Genomic DNA, 26739 nt, shown 5'->3' with positions numbered 1-26739 from the left:
TTTTTTCTTTTAGGAAGGAAATTGAGTTAAAGTTCTTCCACACTGACTCAATCAATAATTTCTCTTTGAACCTTCATTGTCATGATAGAACAGAAAAGGCCCCTGTCCAGACTGTTGGTATAGAATTAGACGCACACAATTTCCTAGAATATCATTATATGCTTAAACATTGATATTTGTACTAATGGACATTTCTTAAGTAGTCAAACCTGTCCATTAGAAGGGGGTGTACCAATACTTTTGGCAGTATAGTGTATATGAGTATGTCTTGGTATTGCACGTGCACTGTGGCTCTGGCTATTGTGCGCGCGCTCTCGCGCAGTTACTGCGTGGAATGCACGCTCGCGCCAGCGACGTTCACGCGCATTTTCAGTGCGATGTGAGTCCTGTGAGGATGGACACACGGCAAATCCTGCGACTCCTGGCCGTTTTAGCAGGATTATACGGAGTGTGTGAAGGTGAGTTTGAAGTGTTTCTTCATCCCAGAACTGTTTTGTTGACGTGTGTGATGGTTTAGTTCATTTGAGGTGTTTTAGTCGCTGAACGTTTTGCGTTTAATACAACAACAACATGGCGCTGGGATTTAACGACTGGCCTCATTAACTCTCTGCCTTTTCACTGACCCTGTCTCTTTCTCTGTCAGAAACGTGAACGTATGATGTGCTTAAATCTATATTTTATACATGTGCTGTTTAAATAACAATAATAACGCAGGATGAATCGGTTTATGATACAAACTCAAAAGGTGAGGGCTAGCATGCTAACAGGCTAACATAGTCAATAAGTGGCTGTAGTTTCGGGATAAAACCTAAAGAAAGACTCAAATGAGCTCGTGTAATCAAATATAATTTATTTAAGTTTATATGAGTCTGAATATGGTTGTTGTACTTCCACACATAGTGTCATTCGACACATGCAAACAGGTTTAATTCTGTTTAAAAGCAGATTTGACTGATCTGAACATTTGCTGTATACCTTTCCTTGGTTTTGTGCACATTGGTAATTTTAGTTGTTTGTTTTTCTATTTAGGAAGTGATTACGGAATGCTTACAATTTACATAGTATCAGATACAGTAAACATAAAATGGCTTTATTTGGATCCTGGCAGACTTGTTTATTTAAACCTGATTTTATTACAGCCAGAGTATCTTATATAAACACATCTCTGTTGGTTGACCTGTTGCACATTAACAAAGGTGTAAGTTCCTCTAAATGTTTATTAGTGTTCGTTATTAATGATCTGTTTAGTGTTGTGTTTAGCTAAATAGAGAGGAGCTCAGTCCACTATAAGTACAGTGGAAAATCAAGTAAATGGTTGCTCTCAGTATGAAATGACATGTTAATATCAGGACAGAAAGAAGGTGTGTGTCTGCAGATTGATGCTTTCCTTTTGAGTGATGATATGGTTTTGGGAAACCATAATCTCTGAGTACAGGTTATGATGATGATGGTTGTGTGGGATAAATCTGAGTTCTTCGTGAAGAAGGGACAAAATAAGGATATGACTGAACGATGACCCAATTTCTCTCAAATATATGTCTTTTTGACTCTGTCTCTGCATCATATAGAAATACAGTGCGTCTTTGTCCATGTCTGGTTTGATATGGCGTAGCCAGTGGGTTTTTTCTTTATTACTGTTAAAGGGTTAGTTCACCCAAAAATAAAAATGTCATTAATGACTCACCCTCATGTCGTTCCAAACCTGTAAGACCTCTGTTCATCTTCAGAAGACAGTTTAAGAACTTTTGGATTTAGTCCGAGAGCTTTCTGTCCCTCCATTGAAACTGTGTGTACGGGAGAGATGTATAAAGTACTAGAGACCCAGACTTGAGTAAAAGTACAAGTGCTCTATCAAAAAAAATTACTTGAGTAGAAGTTGAAGTGCTCTTTAAGCACCACACTTAAGTAGAAGTACTAAAGTATTTAACATTTTTTGTACTTAAGTATTGCAAGTAGTCTATTTGAAAATTTACTACTCAAGTACTGAAAATAAAAGTACAAGTATTGTGTTATGTAGTTATTAAAGAAAGTACTCAAAAGTTTGAACATATTGTTTTTACTATTTCAAATGATTAACCTAAAGGACATTCTCAATTCCTTTGACTGTAACTTTTTGTAAACAAAAAACAGATTAAAGGGTTAGTTCGCCCAATTTGCAAAATTATATTAATAACAACTTACCCTCATGCTGTTTCAAACCCGTAAGACCTCCGTTTATTTTTGGAACACAGTTTAAGATATTTTAGATTTAGTCCGAGAGCTCTCAGTCCCTCCATTGAAGCTGTGTGTACGGTCTACTATCCATGTCCAGAAAGGTAAGAAAAACATCATCAAAGTAGTCCATGTGACATCAGATGGGCAGTTAGAATTTTTTGAAGCATCGAAAATACATTTTGGTCCAAAAACGAATCATTTGATGTAACCGGATCTTTTTGAAACAGTTCACCAAATCGAACTGAATCGTTTTAAACGGTTCGCGTCTCCAATACGCATTAATCCACAAATGAATTAAGCTGTTAACTTTTTTAATGTGGCTGACACTCCATCTGAGTTCAAACAAACCAATATCCCGGAGTAATTAATTTACTCAAACAGTACACTGACTGAACTGATGTGAAGATAGAACTGAAGATGAACACCGAGCCGAGCCAGATAACGAACAACAGACTGACTTGTTCACGAGTCAAGAACACTGATCTATATATATAACTTATATTATAGATCAGTGGGCAAGAACCGTTTCTGTCAGACGTGTCCGATTCGAGAACCGAGGAGCTGATGATACTGCGCATGTGTGATTCAGCGTGAAGCAAACCGACACACAGAGCGTCTGAACCGAACTGATTCTTTCGGTGATTGATTCTGAACTGATTCTGTGCTAATTTTATGAGCCCAGGTAAACCGAAGGCTTGCAGTCAACGCCAATGACGCCATTACGTCGAGCGCAAAAGAACCGGTGAACTGTTTTCTTCAACAGGTTTATTGAATCTAACTGTCAGAAAGAACTACTGGTGATTCGAAAACCGATGCAACTGGTTCTTGACTCGTGAACGAGTCATTATCTGGCTTGGCTCGGTGTTCATCTCTCTCTTCACAGCAGTTCAGTCAGCACGCGAAGTCTTCTTAATCGCTTGATTCGCTCAATGATGTGCCAGCTTCATCAAACCTGCCATCTACAGTTCTGGCAGTGGTAATGTGGGTTTGTAATGGAATGATTCGTAACATTTTTATAATTGTAACGAGTAACGATGCAGCACATAAAAAAAATATCGGAGTAAAAGTATTAAACTCATCGAAAATATGTACTGAAGTAAAAGTGGAAGTAGGAGAAAAAAGAAATACTCTAGTAAAGTACAGATACTGCCTTTTAGTACTTAAGTACAGTAGTGAAGTAGTTCTACTTCGTTACTATACATCTCTGGTGTACGGTATATTGTCCATGTCTAGAAAGGTAATAAAAACATCTTCAAAGTAGTCCATGTGACATCAGAGTGTCAGTTAGAATTTGTTGAATCATCGAAAGTACATTTTGGTCCAAAAATTACGACAAAAATGCTGACATACGGCGTTGCTGACGTTGTTTTCTGGTGCGCCCAATAACAAAGATAACACATCAGTAGTGTTGTATGTAGTGTTGTCACGATACCAAAATTATTGTTTCGATAGTGATACCAAGTCACGAATTGTGATTTCGATACTTTTTCGATACTTTTCCTGAAAGGGGAAAATACACTCTCAAATATCATTGCTGTGCTTTATTTTAAAACCGGGACAACATTCTAATCATATAACACATTAATAAATGAACATATGAACAGCATATATGTATGTATATGAAATATCAAAATCTAAAAAAACAAAAATTTAGTGCGATGACATTCAAGATAAAAAATAATAAATTTAGCAGCATTATCTATAGTAATAACTTTATCTTGATTCCGACCTTTGAATAAAAATATGAACAGCAATTATATTAAACAATGTTTCTGAACTCAGAAGATTAAATATCAAAATATAAATATCAATTTAAGCAATGGCATTCAAGGTAAAAAAAAACAAAAACAAATAATATTTAGCAGTATTGTAACTTATACATATTGTAACTTATTCTGTCAGTTGTGCAACCTTTCCTTTCAAAGGAGAAAACTCAGCCAGTGAGCTTTATTGAGCGTCATCTTTAGTGAGCATCATCTAGGGCTGGGCGATATATCTAACGATATGATCATGCGCATCTAATTAGTAAATCTGGTTCCATGATTACCGCTAAATCGCCATCACCTGCTTTTAAATGTAGCAGCATTTAATAAACAGAGCCGTAGATCGCTGACAAGCTACGCAATATCGTGTTCATTATCCCAGATGAATCGCCTTCGATAATGAACACGATATTGCATAGTATTTCTCGTTCACTGAAGTTCCTCCCTCCACAGCAGCGCGCAAGCACGGCGCTATTAGCAGCGCATGCGCAGCTCGTGCTCAGCTCTGTGAACTGTTTCATCCTGTCAGAGTTACTCAACCTCGAGCCAATAGATTTCGAGTATGAGATGTGACGGAGCATGTGATTTGTTGAATGTAGTGAACGAATCTGCCCTTCACTGAACGAGATCGAGAGATCTTCTCATTCGTGAACGAGTTGAATGAACTGACACAGCTCGTTCGTGAATGAAATGATTGAGAGTATACCGGTCAGTGAGCATATAAATCTCGATCAGCAATCAGCAGATACAAAGCGCAGTTATAGGTTACTGTTAGGGCTGCACGATATTGGGAAAAAATTACATTGCGATATTTCTGCGATTATATATTGTGATATGAAATCTAGAGCCCGACCGATATGGATTTTTGGGGGCCGATGCCGATATTAACTCGAAAAGAGCCGATTTATAAGCCGATATTTTGATTTTAAAAATAATCTGGATATTAGACCCATTTCCTATAAACTGCATTTACACAACATTCAATAGCAAAATATCTGCCTGTTCTATGTATGTGGGCTGTATAAACCATTTTCCAGAATGGACTATGTTAAAAAAAAAGCCTTAGATTACAGTCTCAATGACTAAACAATTGCACATCAAAAGTATATATTTTTTAATGATCAAAAAACAGTCTGGTTTTAAACATTTTACACTTTTACTTTCTTCCAGTTGAAGCTGGTTTTAACAGTCTGTGTGTTTACTGTAAATAAATTATAATACTAAAGTTAAAGTATTTGCAGAAGTAGTCCCACACTTTGCTGCTACAGCATTCACCTTTTTCAGCCATCTGTAGGCAGAAAGAGAGACGGAGAAAGAATAAGCATGTGTATTAATAATATCACCATGTATCATTACTCATGTCATCATTAGAATTATAATAATAATAAACTGGGATCTCCTACATAGGCAAAAATGAGAAATATATATATATTTTTTTGTCAAGTAATAGGTATTACCTACTTATATTTAACAATATTATTTCAACATTTTCCTGTTATGTCTGTAAAGCTGCTTTGAAACAATATGTAAAAAAAAAAAAAAAAAGCGCTTGTTCAGCTCACATTTATTTACATGTCCCCTCTGGTTTAATCATTTCTGACTCACCTACTGTAGTTACTGTAACTACACTATATTTGCTCTCACAGACACATTCACAACAGACCCGTATATCTTCTCCTCTTCTCTTTGTGCAGTCTGAATCAAAACATCGTCTTGCCTACTATTACCGGAAGATTACGGAATCAATTCGAAGTTGAATGGTTAACGTTAGTGTCATGAACACACCGCTGTCAATTTTGAGAAGAACCACCTTCAAACAAGTTAATAGCAAGCATTTAAGGGGCCTGCTAAAAAGGAAGCTATTAGCGTTAGAGTAACGTAACCAGCCTGAATTCACCAAATTGTTCTCTGGACCTGAGGGTAGCCTCTTCTTCCTTGCTTCTCTCTTAATTCTCATTAGTAGGACTAGCGCTATCGCTCGCTTCTTACAACGGGACAGATACATGTTTGCTGCTGACCGAAAGGAGGAGGAACAGACTATGAAAGAGCTCCCGCTAAACGTTTTTAAAACTCCGCCTATGCCATAGCGCAGCGCAAATCACGTTGTATCTGAAGGGCAACGCTGAACCCAGCGGCAAGCGCCGTGCATACCGCGTCCTGTGTGAAAGGCCCAATTACGCGGTCATTATGTGGGAAACACACCGCAATAGAATAAGAATAAGTTAAACGCTAACGTTATAGTTTGACCTCCTATTAACGTTCGCGCTCTTCCACTGATAAACATGGTATTAGCTTTGTGGCTAATCTAATATAGCAATGCATTAGCGGCTGTAAGTGATGTTACAGAATATTTAGAAGTAATAATGATAGGACCGTTAGCTAGAACTACCACACAGTTTTTATATACAGGGTATGAACTAAATCTACAATCATTTCACATGATGAACGACAGACTCACCGTCAAAACAGTTGATCGCTTTCTTCTGTAGTGGACTTCTGGCGCTGTTGTTAACTCTGGAGCTGCAGAGCTCCCTCTGGTGGGCACACTATGCAACACTCATAACATGATTGAAGCATGAAACTCTGTTTCTCATGTTTCATCGGCCGTTATAATCGCCGATGCCGATTTAAATGCAATTAGCTTATATCGGCCAATAATATCGGCCGGCCGATATATTGGTCGGGCTCTAATGAAATCTAATAAAAAATTTTCTTACAAACAAAAATGAGGTGAGCACACTTACATTCTCATTTTAGCCTAAATAATTTAAACATCGACACCATTGTTTCAATTGATTAATATGCGCGAGGGAGAGAGAGCAAGACAGCGCTCGAGTTGTTTGAAGACGGTGAGCTTGCGGCGCTCTCTCTCTCGCGCTCTCGCGCTCTCTCTCTCTCTCGCACTATCTCTCTCACTCACTCTCTCTTGCGCTCTCTCTCTCACGCACACTCTCTCTCTCTGCCCTGTTAAACTGACAGGACTTAAAAACACATGCAAATGATAAACTTTCACTCTATGATGGTTAATCTGTGCAATTAATCCGCGAATCACATTCGTCAAGGGCCGGGGAGCAGCTGGCCCGTACAGTTAATCAATAATGGATCAACTACGACAGCCTCAACGCACATCCTGCGATGTGATTATCGTGGATTCGTACATCGCGATATCGATGCTTAAACGACACATCGTGCAGCCCTAGTTACTGTGCACATATGCTTGTTTTAATATTTAGCAAAAAGAACATAACTCCACGTTTAATCCCCGATTTATTAATGTGAATATATTATAATATGAACTGTCTGACCAAACAATTAAAATGTTAATTGTGCAAGAAAACCTTGAGCTTTGTTCATCTGAACAAGTTATTTAGTTAATTTGATTATGCACACATTTTAATAAAGCCAAATCAGTTTTTGTCACATGATTGAGACGACCCGTGCATCACTAATGCAGCGATCTCGCTATAGTGTTTGTCACATGACAGCTGCGGCTTCTTTGCTGCGTGCGTGAGGAGAAAAAACACAGACGTCCATAGGAAGACACTGGAAGCGTGCGTTGCACACCCCAACATGAAATACGTTTCTTACAAATCTGGAATGCGGTCATACTTTGAAGTATCGATACTAATACATTTAGGAATCGTGACGTTTTTAATTTCCGAGAATTGCGATACTTTTGAAGTATTGGTGCACCATGCAACCATAGTCGTATGTCAGCATTTTTGGCTGAACTAACCCTTTAAAGGTTTTTTTTTTTAACCTGCTGTTAATGTTTTCTGCATATGAAAGGCTGACAGGCATTTTCTCCTCGAGGTTCAATAAAGTGCATCTATCTGTCTGTTGATCAATATGCCTGTCTAGGAAAGAATTAGTTTGTGTTCTCTAATGATCTTTAAAAGCATAATACTTTAAAATTATTTATGTATAATACATTTAAATGCTTTAAAATGTATGATGATAATGTTGATACTTGGCAGTTAAAGGTTCTGTACTGGGATTAAATTATAGCGTTGAGCTTGTGTGATATAGCTAATGACTTCATTTAGCATTTTGATGATATTCACAGTATTTTTTTTATACATTAGATTTGTTTCTACAAGAAATATGTAGCTCAAGCTATTTTCTGAAGCTGCAAACTATAACCCACAGTTTATGAATATAAGCTATAAAGACTTTAATAAACCCAAGTGAGAGAGGGGAAAAAAATTAAGTCACATATAGCATTATTCATGTTTTACATGAAAATACCATTTCAGGCCATCCTTAAAAATATTCTTGTTTGCCGTAACCCGACCGACCCTGTCAATTTAGGACCGATTCAATTTTTTATTTTTTTTGCTTTTAGTCCGACGACTTGCCGATTGTAAATTTGCGTTAAGACCGACCAATTATTTTTTTACTCTTCAAACAACTAATACAAAAGCAATAAAATACTATTAATTATATTTAAGTATTGTAAATATATAAATTGCCTAGGCCTACATACAAATGAAGGCTATCTTCTTTAATAAAAAAAAAAAAACGTGACGTCATCTATGTTTACACTATTGGTTAACGGATGTCACACTATGGCCTGTGCGTTCGCCTCATTCTCATTCATTGTCAACGGATCGCGATTGGTAATGATGGCTGCGGCTGCAGTAAGCAAAATGTTTGCGGTCATTGTTCAAAGTCATACGGGTTCGAACACCATAATACATCCAAAAAAAATTCATTAAAACAGCTCGACACCACTTTAATTTGGCACGAAGTTCTGGAAAAACTGTGCCCAGATCTTTTCCCATCCCTTCTCCCGTCTAGTCTAAAACCGTGACCGTGTCGACTGTCACTTTATGTTCGAAAATCTATTGCACGAATCAAGCACGAATCAACCAACACAAGTTTCGAAAACGAAAATAGGAAATTGATTTTAACGACCTTCTCTCGGAGCGTATGTTTGTGTTTGCATGCGTTACTTCATGTCTATAGTTTTTAATTGTTGTTATACTTTAGCTTGAAGTAAAAATAAATCATCAGAAATATTGGTCTTTACCAATATATTGCATCTTTATATTCCTCCTGCCTGTTGTCCGTCGATTTACCTATATTTGGTGTTATTTGCCATATAAAACTTATTTAGACATGCAAAATCGATTTTACAATCGATTCAATGAACGCTTGTCACTCAAATCAAACAGGATTTTTTTTTCACAAAAGTGACAACCCAAAAAAAGCAAAGTAAACGTTCTCTCATTTGTAGGTTGCATTGACACGTAGCGGTCGATTGAAGTAAAACAGTAAAACAGTACTTCATTTTTTTTTTCTTCTCACCTGAAATTCATGCAATAAACATGTTTTTGACAACGATTTAAATTTGCTTGTGGTCTATATAGCCTGCATCAAAATGAGGTTTGCAATGATGCGCCTGAAGGCACGGGTTGAAGACCCAGTCAGTGACGTCACGGTATGCTAATTTGTTTAAATTCATACCAACGTCATCACCATCACAAAAATTTACTTTTTTTTTTTTTTTACATTGAAACTTAAAAAAAAATATATATAGAATGACCTACCGACCCCTTTTTTTTTAATTCTGTTACTGCAAACCAAAATATTTTTAAGGATGGCCTCAATCTTTGTTTCAAATTTTCACATGTAATTCAATGTGATACTTGTCATTTCTTCGTAATTAATTGTGAAATATGCTAGCTTTCTGAGTGAAAATGGTTTCTAAAGCAAATTTATTTCAGTGTAATATTGCTCACCCAGTTTTGCAACAGCACGGATAACATTATTAATCCTCTGATAACCATGCTTTCCCACCTTGACTTTGCAACAGAGTAAACAGAGACGGTGTATCATATTTAATGAGAGTAGTGAAAAGCTTATCTGAAACATGACTGAAGCGCACAAGGATTACTCTGCTTCAGATGCAAGGCATTAATGAGCAAATCTCAAAAATGTGTGGTACAGAATTATTTTTTGCCACATCTGGCAATGACAGTGAATTGAATAATGTAAGTATGTGTAATGCAATTAGTGTTTAATTGAAAATGTATTTGAAAAATTTAACTTTGTGGTGTACAGCACAGGTCATCATGTCACACAAGGACAACAGATTCACAACAATTACTGTGTTTTCATTAGTAGGTGATGATTAGTTGAATCACTAATGTCACTTTCATCATGAGGGTCTGGGTCCAGTTGAAACAACCCCCTAAAGCTAAGAAAACCCCTAATTAGGCTATAATTTTAAACCAAAAGTTAATTTTTACTTGAGGGTTTTTTTTGTTGGGTTTTTTTTTGCATCCAGGTATTTTAATATAATTTTTGTTAATATTTACTTTATTTTTGTTTAATTTTAGTTGTAGTAATTATTTTAATTAAGGAAGTTTTAGTAATTTTGTTGTATGTTTGTGTTTGCATGCGTTACTTCATGTCTATAGTTTTTAATTGTTGTTATACTTTAGCTTGAAGTAAAAAAATAAAAAAGAAGAAATGTTGGCAACTAGCTAAAAAACAATTTTTTTCAGTTCGGTTAATGTTTATTTTATTACACATAATAAAAGCATTTTTTAATGTTTTTTCCTCAGCTATCTGCTGATCATTATTTTTTACATAGCTTTTTTTAAACCACAAATTATGTTGTAGTCCCTATTTAATCACTGGCCAATTAGCAAGAAACACGTTTTGTTTACTCAGACTCACTTTTGTCACATGTTGATGATTAATAGGGCTGCTCCGATCACGATCGGTCCATCATTAATGCGCATCTCGTCAGTAAAGCCGGTTCTCTAATCAGCGGTAAATTCCATCAGGTGCGTGATTTCACATAGAGCAGCTGTTACTACACGGAGCCATTGTTAACTGAGAAGATGCGCAAATCCATGTTCATTTTCAGCGTTTATTTGCGCATCTTGTCAGTGAACAACGGCTCTGTGTAGTAACAGCTGCTCTATGTGAAATCGGAGCAGCCCTAATGATTAATTTTGGGCCCTCCGTGTAATGGAGAAATATTTTTAATGTCCTAAAGACACATTTAGCATTTATTTTTAAATGTGTACAGTTCCTAACATCATATTATTGTAACTATACCAAATGTCTTGTAAAATGCCCTTTGAAAGAGTGAAGTTTTCCAGTCTACCCTCAGTTAATCAGATACTTGATCGTGTTAATGATTATTAGCAGTCTTTTACCAGTTTATTCGTACTCTTCACAGTTGAGAGATTTCATCTTTCTCATAAGTGTGTGTTGGATTGAGATTGAGTGTATAATTTATGCCAGATGTTTGCCAAATAAGTGTTAGTCAGTTAGAAACTGTAATTGGCAGAAGCAGGAAGATGTGGTTTGCGTCTGAAAGTCATTGAAGTTTTTTTGTTATAAAAAGCAAATCTGTGGTCATTGAAAGCTCACCAGTGTTAAAGTCACATTTCAGATGTCAGACCAGTAATTAATTCACATGTGATATTTGTAAACAGAATAATTGTATATTCGTTTTACAGTGAGAATAAAGTTGCTGGTTGTTTTGCTGCAGGATAAAAATAAGCAAAGAATGTCCTTCAACTGAACTGATTTATCGGCCTCTTCCGGTGTAGACAACCTTTGCTTTTGTTTTTTGGGAAACAAATCATTAGTTTTGCTTTGCATCACTCTAACCTGTCTGAGTTGTTATTCTGAAAACATTGCGTACAGGACATTATCTGAGCTCGCCAGTCATCAGCTGGTTGTAGATAAGCAAGGTGCCAGAGCCAGTTTGACTGGTCCAGAACCGCCTTCCTTTGGTGAAAATATCTGGAACTTGGCTAGATTTTTTTCTATCATAAAAACACTTAGTAAAAGTGATTCTCAGGGAGGTCACTACAGAGAAAAACACTTCTCTCTAAAAATAACTAGGCAGCATTACTGCATGTCCATTTACTTGAGACCACCTGCTTGTTTCACAGCTCTGCTGAGAATGATGTTCTTGAAATATGAAAGGCAACACTTCCTTTTTAATCAAACACTGCAGTACTGCACCAAACTTCCAGTAAAATGTGGAAGAAGAGTTTGTTTAGGCCAGCATCTCAGGACTTGGGCAACATTGTATTCATTGCGACCAATTAATTAATTCACAGTTGGTCATTTGAAAATGATGCATTGTGCACTGGTGTACTTCTGTATAAAAAAAATAAAAAATTCTTCCAGAATATTTTGAAGTGGCAGAAACTGATTTATTGTCAACTAGGGCCGAGCAGAAAACATTTTTTTTTCGATTGATACTTTTTTTTGAACGACGTCCATTCTATACCGATTCTTAAAAGCTGTGAATCGATCTTTTCCGATATTTATTTCAGCAAACATTTAAAAAAGATTTGATAGTATATGCAACAATACACAAATTTCATCCCCAGCTGTTCTGAGTCTCTTCATTGGCATTTTATGGTTTAATTTAAACAAAACTACCGTCATATAACATACGCAGCAGCTGCAGCAGACTTAAGTGTGACAACAATAGCTGCGTTTACATGGACCCTTCTAATTCGATCGTAATAGGACTAGAAGCACAATCAGAATACTAATGAGATCTTAAAGTAAAGTGATACCTATGGGTCTTTATAGTTCCTTTGCACTTTAATCAGTGCAAAACTTTTAACTTTATATATTTTTTTGTATTGCTTTATTGTATTTAAATGTTCAGCCGATCGGCCGATCATTAATGCGCATCTCGGCAGTAAAACTGGTTCACTAATCAGCTGTAAATTCCATCAGGTGCGTGATTTCACATAGAGCAGTTGTTACTAACTGAGAAGCTGCGCTAATAAACGCTGAAAATTAACGGGGATTTGCGCAGCTTCTCAGTTAACAATGGCTCTGTGTAGTAACGGCTGCTCTATGTGAAATCACGCACCTGAGGGAATGTACAGCTGATTAGAGAACCGGCTTTACTGACGAGATGCGCATAACGATCGGCCGATCGTGATCTGCGCAGCCCTAAAAAAAAGTTACTTAACCTGTTATACTGTATTATGAGCATCTTTTTTTAAAACTAAATTTCAATACTGTGATAATACCGTTTACCGTGATAAAAGCATGAGCAATTAATCCGGCATATCCCTAGTTTAGATTGTATGCAATGCTAAAACAGTCATATGATATTTGTGTCTGACATGGTTTAGAAACAGCGTGACTTCTCTTGCTTTACGTGGTGTGTGTAGTTTGTTGACGGTGTGAATAACCACATTGTTGATCTAGAATATTTAGACAGACCTGTGAGTCTCACTGTTTTGACATGTGTGGATGTTTGCTTTCAATGCAAGGAAATGCCAAATTATTTAATTGTCCTTTGAATAGAAAATGAAGGTTAAAAGCCCTGTGAGTTTGCATTGGTCTGCACATCAGGATACACAAAGCTTTTATTATAATCTTGGTCTGTCAATAGTTGTTTTTTCTATCTTATGATGCTAGCTCACTATCGGATTGTTAGTTGTAAATTAGCCATCTAACATTAACGTAATTCTGAGAAAAAAGCTAGCATTGCACCTATTCTGAATTAAATAATTTTAAATCTAGTAACCTTAAGGCCGCGTGTCCACCAAAGCACTTTTCCCCGCAGCTAGCGTATTTTTTAAGTTGTTCTCAATGGGAGCGCCACGTTTTTTAAAATGCCAGAAGCCATAGCTGTCAACATTGAACATTGAAAATAAGGGAGATTTTCCCGGAATCCATCCCCAAAATAAGGGATTTTTTTTTACACGATTCTTATCCACAAACTAAAAAAAAAGCACTAATCATTAACAGTCTAAAGAGTTTATAACTACACAATATATATTAAAGAATGACAGACCAATTGATATGTTAAAAGTGATTTATTTATGAACAAGGTAATTTTAATAATAATTTAATATTAATAATAATTTCGTGCTGTGAAATGTCGTTTTTCCTGACAATGACAAATTTTGCAGTAGGCATAATTTGGACCTACATAGCTGCTTGTCAGGTAGTGGAAGGTGGACTCCCATTTACTCAAATATCGGCATAATGTCCTCGGTTTTGGTTGGTGATTAATTCGGCATTCGGCGTCCTGATCCATCATTGCACATCACACTCATCTACTCTACTCTTGAAGTTCACTTCCTGCTACTTTTTCCCTCTTCCTCCCGCCCGCTGGCGCCACTGCAACTGTCTTCTTCGATGGTAGCCTTTGAATGGTCTCTTAAAATAATACACATTGCTAATCATAGTTAGCCCAGCGATAGGTTACATTAGAAAATAAGAGTCAGGGTCAGGGACTGTACATATTCGGACAGTTCCAAACCTTCTTCTGCATCCATGTTTAATAAATCCCTCCTAAAACGTGCTAGCTTACGCTTGTCAACATTGCATCCACGCCTCTTAGTTTTTGCCTCCAGCTAAACCCCGCCCACCCGGAGACTTTGCAATGTTTACAAACTTTTAAGGGGTCTATACTGCCATCTGCTTTACTGGAGGTCTAGCAACCCAAGTGCAAGCCACTTCACAGACACAGATAGTTGCGTGATCTAAGTTAACACCGAGTGTAAAAATACAGGATATTTTACGGGAAAATACTAAAACGGGAAGACAGCGGGAAAAGAGCTAAAATACGTGAGAAACCCGGAAAAAACAGGAGGGTTGACAGCTATGCCAGGAGCGTACTGAGCGCTGAGTGTCTTATTCGCACTGAGAGCTGAGCATTGGGCTTTTTTTCATTGAAGAATGTTCAACTTTGGATAAAACGCTGCGCTCATCACTGTCACTTTCTAGTCAGCTGATCAATCAGAGTGCAGAAGGGGCGGGCCAAATTCCACACCACCAATCAGCTGTCACAAGTGTTATTTGTTACAACAACGTGTCAACAAGCGCAACAACAAGAAAAATGGAATATAAATTAATATTACTGGTTTCTGAGCATCCAGAGCATTTAAGTCAGAAAAAAAAAATGATTTACCAAATCAGATACAAGTAACAGTTTAGCGGTTATTCTGTATAATAACAACCAAAGCGTCTCAACCACTGATCTATTATATAGATATAATATATAGATCAGTGGTCTCAACTGAAAAAAACGCAGCCCACAAAAAGCGCTCTCAAGCGCTCACAGCTGGGCGTTTTGAAGGCTCTTTTTGTGTCAACGATGACAAAGCAGGGTTGCTAACTCTCACAAATTGTGCGTGAGACACACATTTATTATGCCGAAGACAAACATGCAGATCAACCGTTTTTGTTATAAATTGTATCCCATTTTCCGTTATTATGTATAGCCTAATATATTTAATGTAGTATTTAAGGTTAAAAGGAGAAAATGGTTTTAAATTCAATGCAAAGAGGCATATTAACTAATGCAAGAAAATAGTGAATTTAACCCAAGAAAAGTAAGTACAGTAGGCCTATTCATGTGAATTGATAGTGAATCAAGAGATCGAAATTGATTAATGGTCATCAGCATCGTAATCGTATCAAATTTGTTCTATTTTTTTCCCTCTTGTAGAAACACTATTGTGACAAAACATATATTTAATGTAGTCTCTCATTCATCACTATAGAGGTTTACCCAACTATGACAACTTCCCCTAGAAAATATGTAAGGGTTATGTAACTACATTCAAGATAAATTCGTTTTTTTATTAAATAAAATGCATACATGTGCACTGTTCAAAGTATATAGATTTGTATTTAATTTTACATATAGTAAATGCTCAGCTGCAAAAACATGTTCTGAAACACACAAAGTAAATTAAAATCACAAGTAAATGAAATGATGTAATATTATATGAAATAAATAAATACAAATATATATGAGTTTTTTTTTGTTGTTGTTTTTTTGGGTGGGGACCCCCAAGAGCTTTGACACAATTAGAACACTGTGTACTTCTCAGAGTGGGAGCCAGACATGGCCTTGGCATTTAGGACGACTTTTTTTCTTTCCCAGTGGTCATCAATGAAATGACATGTTAGACTCATCAGTGCTTCAGTGTCCCCAGAACAACAGTTTGTCGTGAAAGACAAAAGAGGGCCAGCATCCTCTGCAATCAGCAGTTTCCTAAAATATTTGTGTTTTGTCTTATGACAGGTGGTCTTTTAAATTAAGCACTACGTTTTCATAGCATTCAGTTGGCTCATTTATTTTAAGGACATTGGATAGAATGTGGAATAGTGTGTTTTTGTCAGTAAATTTAAAATAAAGTAAATGGGGATTTTAATCCGATTAATCGAAGAAAAAAATTGGCCAACTAATCGATTATCAAAATAATCATTGGTTGCTGCCCTAGATCCTAAATGCATGATTGTATTAAGTAGTTTTAGTTTTTTTTGCATTTGGAACTGAATGTTTTTTTTCTTCTTCTGTCACTATAAGAAAATACTTATCAGTTAAATCTCTGCCATCAAATGTGACATCGACCACAACAACATCGTCATAACATCTGTCCTCGAGTAGTTTCGCTCTGTTCATAGCTCAAGGGTAAGCTCCCATGATGATGGATCATCTCTTTACGTCATATTGTGTGAATGGGCGTAAATAACAGGAAATCCCATCTATCAACTAATATGCCACTATACATGCAATAATGAAACACGTTCATCTGGAAGCTCAGATGCTAAATTTATACATTCTGCTGTGACCTACATACATGCAAACACTTAGATTAGTAAAGCAGAAGTCCTGTGCTTGTCTGTTGCTGAAAGCAGAAGATGTAGAAACAGCCCGGGCAATACTGCAAGAGTATACCATAAAACAAGATCCATTTTAATGAGAATTGATCACAGGTTTATTAATTTGTGTACTCCATGTTTTTGGCTTGAAACGAGTCCTGTGTTCAGTCAGTCACACCACGAATGCAACTCAGCGCTGTGAAAGCAGAGAACATTTTGGACACAATTTCAGTTCACACTTTCTAATTATCCATATGGCAAGAAAAATATCTCAATAATGATGATATTGTGTAGGAGCTTCACCAGAGAGTGAATCAAGCGCCAAATGAATGTTGCACTTCAGGGACTCGCAGCCGTTGCATAACTCTTTTACACAACTTGTTACATGACTTATAGGACTGCCAGTAATTACTTTTTCCTGTGAAATCTCTAATCAGGTTTCTTAGTCATGGTTTCCTGTACCAAAAACATTATTTATATCCTCTGATCCTTCTAATAAAACAGTTTTACTGTACTGGCACAGTTAACGTTAATATTTATCAGGGCAGGCAGACGTGCTGAAAATAAATAGGTGTTATGTAAATGTTGGTAGCCGATTTTAAAAATCCAGTGTTGGGGTGAGCAAGTGACTACTTTTATCTTTAGCTTTAATGATCATTAAAAGTGGATTTGGTGTTTAATGCTTTTTTTCCACATTATGTATATTGTCAAAATACGAAGGCTCTTATTTTGAAATCAGAATCAGAATCAGAATGAGCTTTATTGCCAGGTATGTTCACACATACGAGGAATTTGTTTTCGTGACAGAGCTCCGCAGTGCAACTTAACAGCGACAGAACAAAAAACACAATAAGGAATAAAAAATACAAAAAAATACAAATAGGTGGGTAAGGATTGACAATATACAAATTGACAATGTATGGCAGGTATATTAAAAAGAGCATTTATGTATGTACATGTATATTATGTGGAAAAATTGTAACTGTACGCTAAGTATTTGTGTTTGGATAAATAAGTGTATGTGTATATAAATATAAATATAAGTAGTAATGATTTAGCATTGCTGGCTGCTTGTTCATGTCTACAAAATATTAAATTATAAAACCTAGAATTAAACATTGTCTTAATTTCATCGTAAGTGATTGTTACTTGGCATAAATGCATGTTTTTAAACCGTGAGCCCATTGAATGCAGAACAGTGCCACGTGCAGCACATATCATATATTACATCATATATTTGAAGATTAATAAAAACATTAAGCTGTTTAGCGATTCTTGTTTTTTATTTCTTCCCATCACCAAATTTAAGATGAGAAGATGTTTGTTGTTCAATTAATAAAGGAAAGTTAAAAAGTAGTTTAAGTAGTTAAAAGAAAATATGTCTCTCTTATGAACACAAAAGTGCTATAGTTCTTTAGATTGCATCTCCCTAAAGCACATCTCTTAGAAAACTCCTGCAGTCCATCGCTCTCTTCTCAGATGAGCTGAGTGTGTGTGTGGTCTGCTGTTCTTCACTTTTGACTGTCTACAACCTCCATCTGCATGTGCTCTGGTTCAAGTTTGATTGAATCATCTGTCTGGCTGCTCATGGACAGACCTGATGAATGAGTCTTTAACCAAGAAAATTTGTCTGAGGGGAGGACATAATGCAGTTTTATGTTGTCCTATGCATTATTCCAACAAGGGGGACTTTATTTAATCAATCAGGAGATTATTTAATCATAAAAAACTGATTGCTTTGAGTACCAAAGTCACCCTTTGAAACTTTCTGTTTTACCTTGATGGCAGCTGAAAATGAAAGTTGTTTTAGAGGCATTCAGATGAAAGATTAGAACATTTTCACAAAATTTTTTATTTTGTCTTTCTGAAGTTGCCTTGTTGGGGATGAGCCAGTATAGATAACTTATCTCACCAGCCATGAAAATGTATTGTTTGGTGCACATCTCTGCCACCCCATGCTGTTAAAAAAGACACATCTGCATTCACTGGATCCATTCACTATAATACAGATGTTCACAAACAGTTTGAGATTGTGGCTGTAATATGTATTAAAAAAAAAGGGTACATTTTTCAAATTGAGATTTATACATCATCTGGAAGCTAAATAAATATGCTTTCTAAATCTAAATACAGAGAATCACCTTTAAAGTTGTTCAAATTATATTCTTGGAAATGCATTTTACTTAAATTAGTTTTGATATATTTTTACAGTAGGAAATTTACAGAATATCTTCATAGAACATGATCTTAATATCCTAAGGATTTTTGGAATAAATGGAAAATTAATAATTTTGACCCAGGCAATGTATTTGTGTTTATTGCTGTAATTATAGGCCAGTGACTTAAGACTGGTTTTGTGCTAGTGTCTCACATAGTATATTTTACTACTGGGCTGTTGAATGCTTGAATCTGATTGGCTGACATACGTTCCAAGGTGTGCAATTATTTTCAGGAAAATGCACAGCTAAAGTAGTTCCAGGCGGGTCTTGACCGCATCATTGATCATGAGTTATGACTTATCATGACAGTTATTTCAAAGGTCCATACAGCAAGAGAACCAAAACCCAGTGAGAGTGACCAAACTAATAAATATAGTAAACAACAGGACAAAAATGTTTCTTGCAACAAGATGATTACATGATTATATATGGAAAGTGCATACTCTCTGACACACATGGAGACACACGGACACAGAAACATGTTGTTAGCGCTGCTCTGACAATTTGATCAGCAAAATAGTTTAGCATCTTAAAAGTTTAGCAGGCAACATGATATTTCTCACTAGCGAGGTATAGCATTGACTTTGAAGCTGATGAGCATAAAGTTTCACTATTTGAGATGCTTTTACCAGGCTCTGTTGAGAGATGCAGATTTGAGTGATTCACAAACGCTTAATCTTTCTCTCACGACTGCATTAGTTTGCTATCAATGGCTCAAGCCTCCGTTACTGGCTCTAAAATGACATTTCAGAATTAGCAGCGAAGGTGTGGAATGAGATTATTAATCCTACACACTGAGCATTTATAGACAAAAACCTGGCAAATGGTAATTCAATGGCCCGTCATCAATTATCTCTTACTTAATGTTCAGTATAGTATAGTGTTAGTATGTCATGTAATGTATAATTTTGGTTCTCTCTGCAGCGCTGTGGTGTAACTGCACCATACAAAAGTGTGAGAAGGATGGGTATAAGTGCAAGACAATGGGGGCGTGCATGGCCTCCACCTCAGTCATTGAAGGACAGGAGCAGCATGTGCGGCTCTGCATTGAGAAAGATGACCTGGTTCCTCCGGGACAGCCGTTCTACTGCCTCAGCGCAGAGGGACTGATGAACACACACTGTTGTTACTCTGATTACTGCAACAGCATCGACCTCAGACTACCAACCGGTGAGCATCAGTATTTTTAATCAATAGCAGAAGCAATTAGAGACTTCCAGATCAGGATCTAATGCAGCGTGTTCTCTGTCAGTGACTCATGGAGCGGGCTCAGAGCAGGACTGGGGGCCGGTGGAGCTCACTGCTGTGGTGGTTGGGCCGGTGTTTGTGGTGTGTGTGCTGGTTCTGCTGGGTTTCTTCCTCTTCCAGCATCACCAGCGGGCCTACGGTCACCGGCAGATACTGGAGGTAGAGGATCCCAGCACTGAACACATGTTCCTGGCCAAGGACAAGACTTTACAGGACCTCATCTATGACCTCTCCACCTCAGGATCAGGGTCGGGTGAGTATCGCAGGAGAAAATTTAGTGTTGCTTTGTTTATGCATGTATGCACTAGTGTTATTTTAGTATGATTTATATATTATTGTAGTTTTTATTAATATTTTGAATGTGCTTTTATTTTATGTATTGTATTCTTTGTAATCTAAATTTTTTGTGTGCTTTTGTCATTTTGGTAGTTTTAGTTTTTTTGTTTGTTTGTTTTTCAGTTTTTAGTTTTTCATTGCCAAGGCAACATTACTACTTCTATTTTACTTTTAAATTATTTTATTTATTTATTTTTTTAATCTGATAATGAATTAATATACCATTATAGTTTTTATTCATATTTTGAATGGGCTTCTATTTTTTATTTTCTATTTTAGTTTTAGTTCAGGTTGCAGTTCTTTTTTTTTTTAATTAATACTATTTAGGTTTAATATATTTTAATTTGAGTTTTTGTCAAGTTTCAGTTAGTGATTTTTGTGCTTGAACCTAAGCACATTTCAGTTAGTTGCAATATTTAATTGTAGTTTTCTAGGTTGTCCATCTATTGTTTATATTTTATCATATGTCAGCTTTATTTCACTTAACAAAACAATAATAACCCTGATGTAACGTTCATAAATCACATTGTAGTTTCTTATTCATTATCATTTTCATTTTAATAGCTTAGCTAGTTTCATTTTTGTCTTTTTGGATTAATGTGGAGTTAATATGGAGTTCTGGAGGGGAAAAAACTCCATAATATATCTTTTATATATGTCCTATTTTATGTTTTTCCACTACTTACATATCTCTAACAAAATGCCATTAAAATTACATTTTGGCTGCCTTTCTCCAAGTTTCATAACAGTAGTCCGTTTAAATTATGCACAGTGTTATTTTATCATTGTTTATATATTTTTCTAGTTTATATTTCAATATTTTGATATGTTAGTCGTTTATTTGCTTTTGTTACTTGTCATTAATTATTATTATTATTATTATTTTTTATCACTGTTTAGGTTTATTTCAGCTTTAAGCCTTATCCTCTGGTTGATTCTGCAGGTCTGCCTCTGTTCGTCCAGAGGACCGTGGCTCGTACCATAGTGCTGCAGGAGATCATCGGTAAAGGCCGCTTTGGGGAGGTGTGGAGGGGGAAGTGGAGAGGAGGAGACGTCGCTGTGAAGATCTTCTCCTCTCGTGAGGAGCGCTCCTGGTTTCGTGAAGCGGAGATCTATCAGACCATCATGCTCCGCCACGAGAACATCCTGGGCTTCATTGCTGCTGACAACAAAGGTAAACAAATGAATAAGCTGTGTGTTTTAATGAGCTGTTTTATACTGTTGTGCTCTAATAATGTTTAATTCTCTCTGTCACAGATAATGGCACGTGGACTCAGTTGTGGTTGGTGTCAGACTATCATGAGAATGGATCCCTGTTCGACTATCTGAACCGATATTCAGTCTCCATCGAGGGCATGATTAAACTAGCGCTGTCGGCTGCTAGCGGCCTGGCGCATCTACACATGGAGATACTGGGCACTCAGGGTGAGTTTTTCAGGGTTATTCAATTAAATTATGTCCATTACAATACCTAGTGAGCCAGTTTGCTGTCTACATAGGGAGCTGACTTCTAACACATCATCTGCATCAGATGCGCAGGCTTTTATTGTCGTTTTAACTTGATTTTTGTCATGAAAGTAGCCGTGTAGGATGGCATGCTGTTAAATTACTAATGAACAAAGAAACATCAGACATGAAAAGCATCGTGATTTGATCAAAAGATTAAAGGAGCAAAAAAGGTCTAAAAGGTCTTCAGTCAAAGCCGAAAGTGTTAAATACATAAAATCATTGCATTAAATGTTGCATGCATTTTAGCATTTCAAAAAATTTCTCCCTCTGACCCCCCCCCAATACAAATATCGAAACATCTTAAAATCAATGAATGAAGTCTTGAAAAATGGAACAAAATTCATTTTCACTTTTTTGCAGCATAATAAGAAGCTACAGTAAAAGTAATTTTTGTATTCTAGTGGTTGGGGGATATTGAAGCCTTAAGCATTTTTTATTTATTTATTTGTAAAATTGAATACTCATTGTCAGATACACAAATTATTACATTTTGCCGACAGAAACATGGACTGACCTTATAAAAAATGTTATTTCAGTAAGCTGATTTTTGGCATTTATCAGTGTTCACTAAAGTGAATTGCATGAAAAGTTTACTGACACTCTCAGTCGATTCTTGGGGAGTCTGACAACTAATAAACACAAACAGAGAGAGCACACAAATATTGGGTCTGTATACAATTTTTATCAATACTTTTCAATACAGAATCAGATCATTTTTTGAAATCAGATAATTTCATTCCATGTAGGGCTGTGTTCTTGAGCAGCCTGCTGTTTGAAACAGTCGTGATGTCTAAAAGTGTTGTGCATGTGGGAGCGCGTGAGGGTGTGGAACACCTCTTCTCTGGACAGAGAGGTTTTACCAGATGTGTGTGGATCAGAAATGGTTTTGTTTTTGTCATCAGGGAAGCCTGGCATTGCTCACCGTGACCTGAAGTCCAAGAACATCCTGGTGAAAAAAAACTGCACATGTGCCATCGCTGACCTCGGCCTGGCTGTTCGTCACGAGTCCGTCTCTGACACCATCGATATCGCCCCCAACCAGCGCGTCGGCACTAAGAGGTACAGCTCGTTAAAATAATCTGACCTAAACCGTCTGCTCATACGGTCAGTGTTTGTGTCTTCTACACGATGTTCTTTCAGTGATCCTGTGTCTGTGTGTGTTTCAGGTACATGGCGCCTGAGGTTCTAGAAGAGACTATTAACATGCGTCACTTTGACTCATTTAAATGCGCTGACATCTACGCTCTGGGACTCGTGTACTGGGAAATCGCTCGCCGCTGCAATGCTGGAGGTGCTGCATTTAATCAAAACCATTCTTCAAGATTTGGCATAAAAAGCACTTGAAGGACGTTAAAAGTTAAAGTTAGAAATGTATTTTTTATGTTTTGTTTGCATTCAGGTATTCATGAAGAGTACCAGCTGCCCTACTATGACCTGGTGCCCTCTGACCCGTCCATCGAGGAGATGAGGAAAGTGGTGTGTGATCAGAGGTTACGACCCAACATCTCTAACTGGTGGCAGAGCTATGAGGTGAGAGAGAGAGATCGCAACAACCCTGTGAATGCTCTACAGCCACTGTACAGTTTTCTTTCTTTCCCTGAACCCACTTAAAATAGCCTTTCTGTATCGTTACAAAAAGATGGTGATTTCTGAATTGCCTATTTTTATTTTATTTGTACATGGTCTTTTCAGATTGGGAAGGTGATGTTGAGTTCTGAAAGATTAGATTATAATTTTTGCCGTTTCAACAAAACCTAGATCTAAACTTCAGAAAGTGTTTTTTGTCCCACTTCATCATCAGTTCTATTAATTAAATTGATATATGAGCACATTTATTTTTCACAGGTATTTTTTAAATAATATATGTATATATATTTTTTCATATATATGTATTGTATGTTTAAACTTTGTTAGTTAATCTAGTAGTATTTGCTGTGGTATCAAAGAAGTACTTTGCTTTAAGTAATAAATGGAAAGCAAGTTAAATTGAAATATTTTTGTTTTCTTGCTGATCCAAAAAATGATCTGATCCTTGGGTCAGAAACTGTAATGTGATCCAAACCGTGAGATTTGTGATCCGTTGAAAAAGTATAATATACACAAAGAATATCGGCCCGATACATTGATATCGGCCTTTTTTAATCCCTAATATCGGTTTAGGTATCACCCTCTAAAAAAATCATATGGGTCGGGCTCTACTGTTAGATTTTATTTTGTTTGCGTCAAATGAATGTGACACACTGTTTGTCAGAAGTGCTGCATTATTACATGAAATACTTCAAGAGTGAAAACAAAAAGCCTGTTTTCTCTGATATGAACTCGCATGGTGAATGTGCTGTTGTTCCCGCAGGCGTTGCGTGTGATGGGGAAGATCATGCGGGAGTGCTGGTACGCTAACAGTGCTGCACGACTGACGGCTCTCCGCATTAAGAAAACCCTGTCTCAGCTCAGCGTGGATGAAGACATGAAAATCTGAGCGAAACACTACCTTCTGTCAGAAACACTCCTAGCAAAGAGAACGTGTACAGACATGCGACTACTCTAAACTATCCTGCCAGTTCAAAAGTATTTCCGTCCGCTGAGTCGGGACGGGGTCTACCTCATCCCAACGCCAAAACTACTGAACCCTCGCTCCCAGCAGCCCTCTGTGCTGTCCTCCTCCTCCTCTCTACATCTACCAGTGACGCCCAGCTCGCCGATCTAACTGGACATGTGACTCCATTGATTCTGATCAAATCCATTTTGGCCCCTAAGATCTTTTTTTTTTTTTTTTTGATTTGTATTCACTAAGGTGAGTCTAGCAGACTATCACAGCTAAATAACTATGAAGAAAAGGGTGGGTTGAGCTGGTAAACAGGATCAGCTGGTTCCTTTCATAATCACATCAAAGCTGTTAGCAAAACCACCTTATTTGCACTTTATCCCAGGTTTCGTGAGCGTAGATTATAGCCATCTTGGTTTTGAAATCACACACTGGCACGCCGTGCCTATTCTTAACTACTGAACGGTACGGAGATATCTATTTATTTTAGCTCGTAGATCCTTCACACGTCCTTATTTTTTTTTTTTATCTCCGTTAGATTTCCTCTTCCATGGGTGAATGAAGCTACTGTACATGGTATATTTTTTAATAGTATGGAAATGTAAATAGCCTACCCTTTTTTTAATTTCCAAGTCCTTCGACTAAGCTACAGGTTTGATCATCCAGGAACATGGGAGATGTGAAGCTGTACGGGTCAGGCTTTTCGTTAAACTTTATTTTTCATAGCTAAACCTGTCACGGTAGCATTAAATAACACTATAATGACGCACATTTATTAACTGAGGAGCATTGGGACTGTTTTGTAAACTCGTTTTTTTAAGGAATATTTCATGCAAGTGCATAAGAATGTTATTTATCTTCATTTATCGTCCTTGCGTGGCTCCAAACCCATATGCTGGAACTTTTACTGTAAAACACAAAAGGACATATTAAGCAAAATATGCAAGCTGCACTCAAAAAATGATGAAACATCGCCATAAATGATCAATATGATATTATGCTAAATTCAAAGTTGTCTCTACATCTGTGATACTTTTTTTGGAGCTTGATGCAATCAGAATTCATGCAATTTAATTGCAAGGCAAAGGGTTGCATGAACTTGTCCAATGCAAGCAAGAAAGTCATGCAGGTTTGGAGCATCATAAGGGTGAGAAATGACAGGATTTTAATTTTTGCATTAACATTAGGACGTGATCCAAGGAAATAGATCTCATTCTTCTTCATGCACTTGGTCTGTAATGAGAAGAACGACTTGAAAATGTAACTTGAAAAGTTTGGCGTCGAAGCGCACTGCTTTACTCCTCCTACACTGTATTTATGACTCCTGACAGACAGATTGTGTCTCTCTCTCGTACTCCACGGATAAATACTACTGCCCTTCTGTCCCTCTCCGCTTAATATGCAAGATGTAAATGTAGTTTCTATAATGTATGACCTTTTTTATTAATCCGATTTGATTCAGTAGACAATCGTGTGGTTCTGCTTCGTGGTTTGTTTTTTTTAATGTGACTCAGTTTTAATTCAGGTTTTATTCGTATAGCGCTTTTAACAGTAGGTTTTGAAGCAGCTGTACAGGGTTTTTGGTTAATTTGATTTTATCTCCCAGTTTCACTGGACATGTCAAGAGTCTGTGTTTTGACAATCTGAAGTACTGTTATTCTCCTTCGTCCATTTGCAACAATTCAGTCGCCTTACACTAAGATTAAAATGTGTCCAGAAAAAGCCAAAAAATGATCGCATATAGTTAATGCTTTCTTTAGATTATATTTTCATGTTAAGGAGATCCTAAATGACAGGCTACCATATGAAATGTATTTGTATCACTGGACTGTCACACAACACTACTGAGAAATATAAGATGACACTGGCACATCTGCTGCTGATTGAGAAAATCATCTTGAATTGGGAATAAATGTTCAGGTTTGATCTGTATTTGTTTCTACTGTCGAGTTCAGTTTGTACATATATTTATAGTTTCCAGAAAGCATGTCGCTGCTGGCAGGATTGGGGCTTTATAAATGTCTGCTCCCTTTCATCCACTGGCTGTAGTAGACGTCTGTCGCCCGGATAATTATAACAGCTAAACGATTGCGACAGTGTGAATTTTACGTCTTTGTCCTGGTTTAGCATTAAGGAAGTTTCCTCAGTCCTCTGACCTCACAGCAGACCTGTATAATCCCAGTGTATTTCCCAAATCTACATGGAGAGACTTTTCAGGAATTTCAATTTCCAATCATGTACATGGGTAATTATTAAACAGTAATAAATACAGATTTTCCTA

General features: G+C 36.8%; 1 protein-coding gene across 1 annotated transcript; it reads left to right on the top strand.

Moving 5' to 3' along the window:
* Positions 1-308: 308 nt before the first annotated feature.
* Positions 309-26739, top strand: LOC132090948 (activin receptor type-1B-like). Its single transcript, XM_059497724.1, has 9 exons — positions 309-458; positions 19748-19993; positions 20076-20324; positions 21351-21581; positions 21665-21832; positions 22819-22975; positions 23083-23207; positions 23316-23446; positions 24267-26739. The coding sequence occupies exons 1-9, from the start codon at positions 335-337 to the stop codon at positions 24390-24392; spliced, it is 1557 nt and encodes a 518-aa protein (XP_059353707.1). The 5' UTR covers positions 309-334; the 3' UTR covers positions 24393-26739.

This window comes from Carassius carassius, chromosome 17 (assembly GCF_963082965.1).
Source record: "Carassius carassius chromosome 17, fCarCar2.1, whole genome shotgun sequence".
Taxonomy (NCBI): domain Eukaryota; kingdom Metazoa; phylum Chordata; class Actinopteri; order Cypriniformes; family Cyprinidae; genus Carassius; species Carassius carassius.
This window is presented reverse-complemented; position numbering and strand designations above follow the sequence as displayed.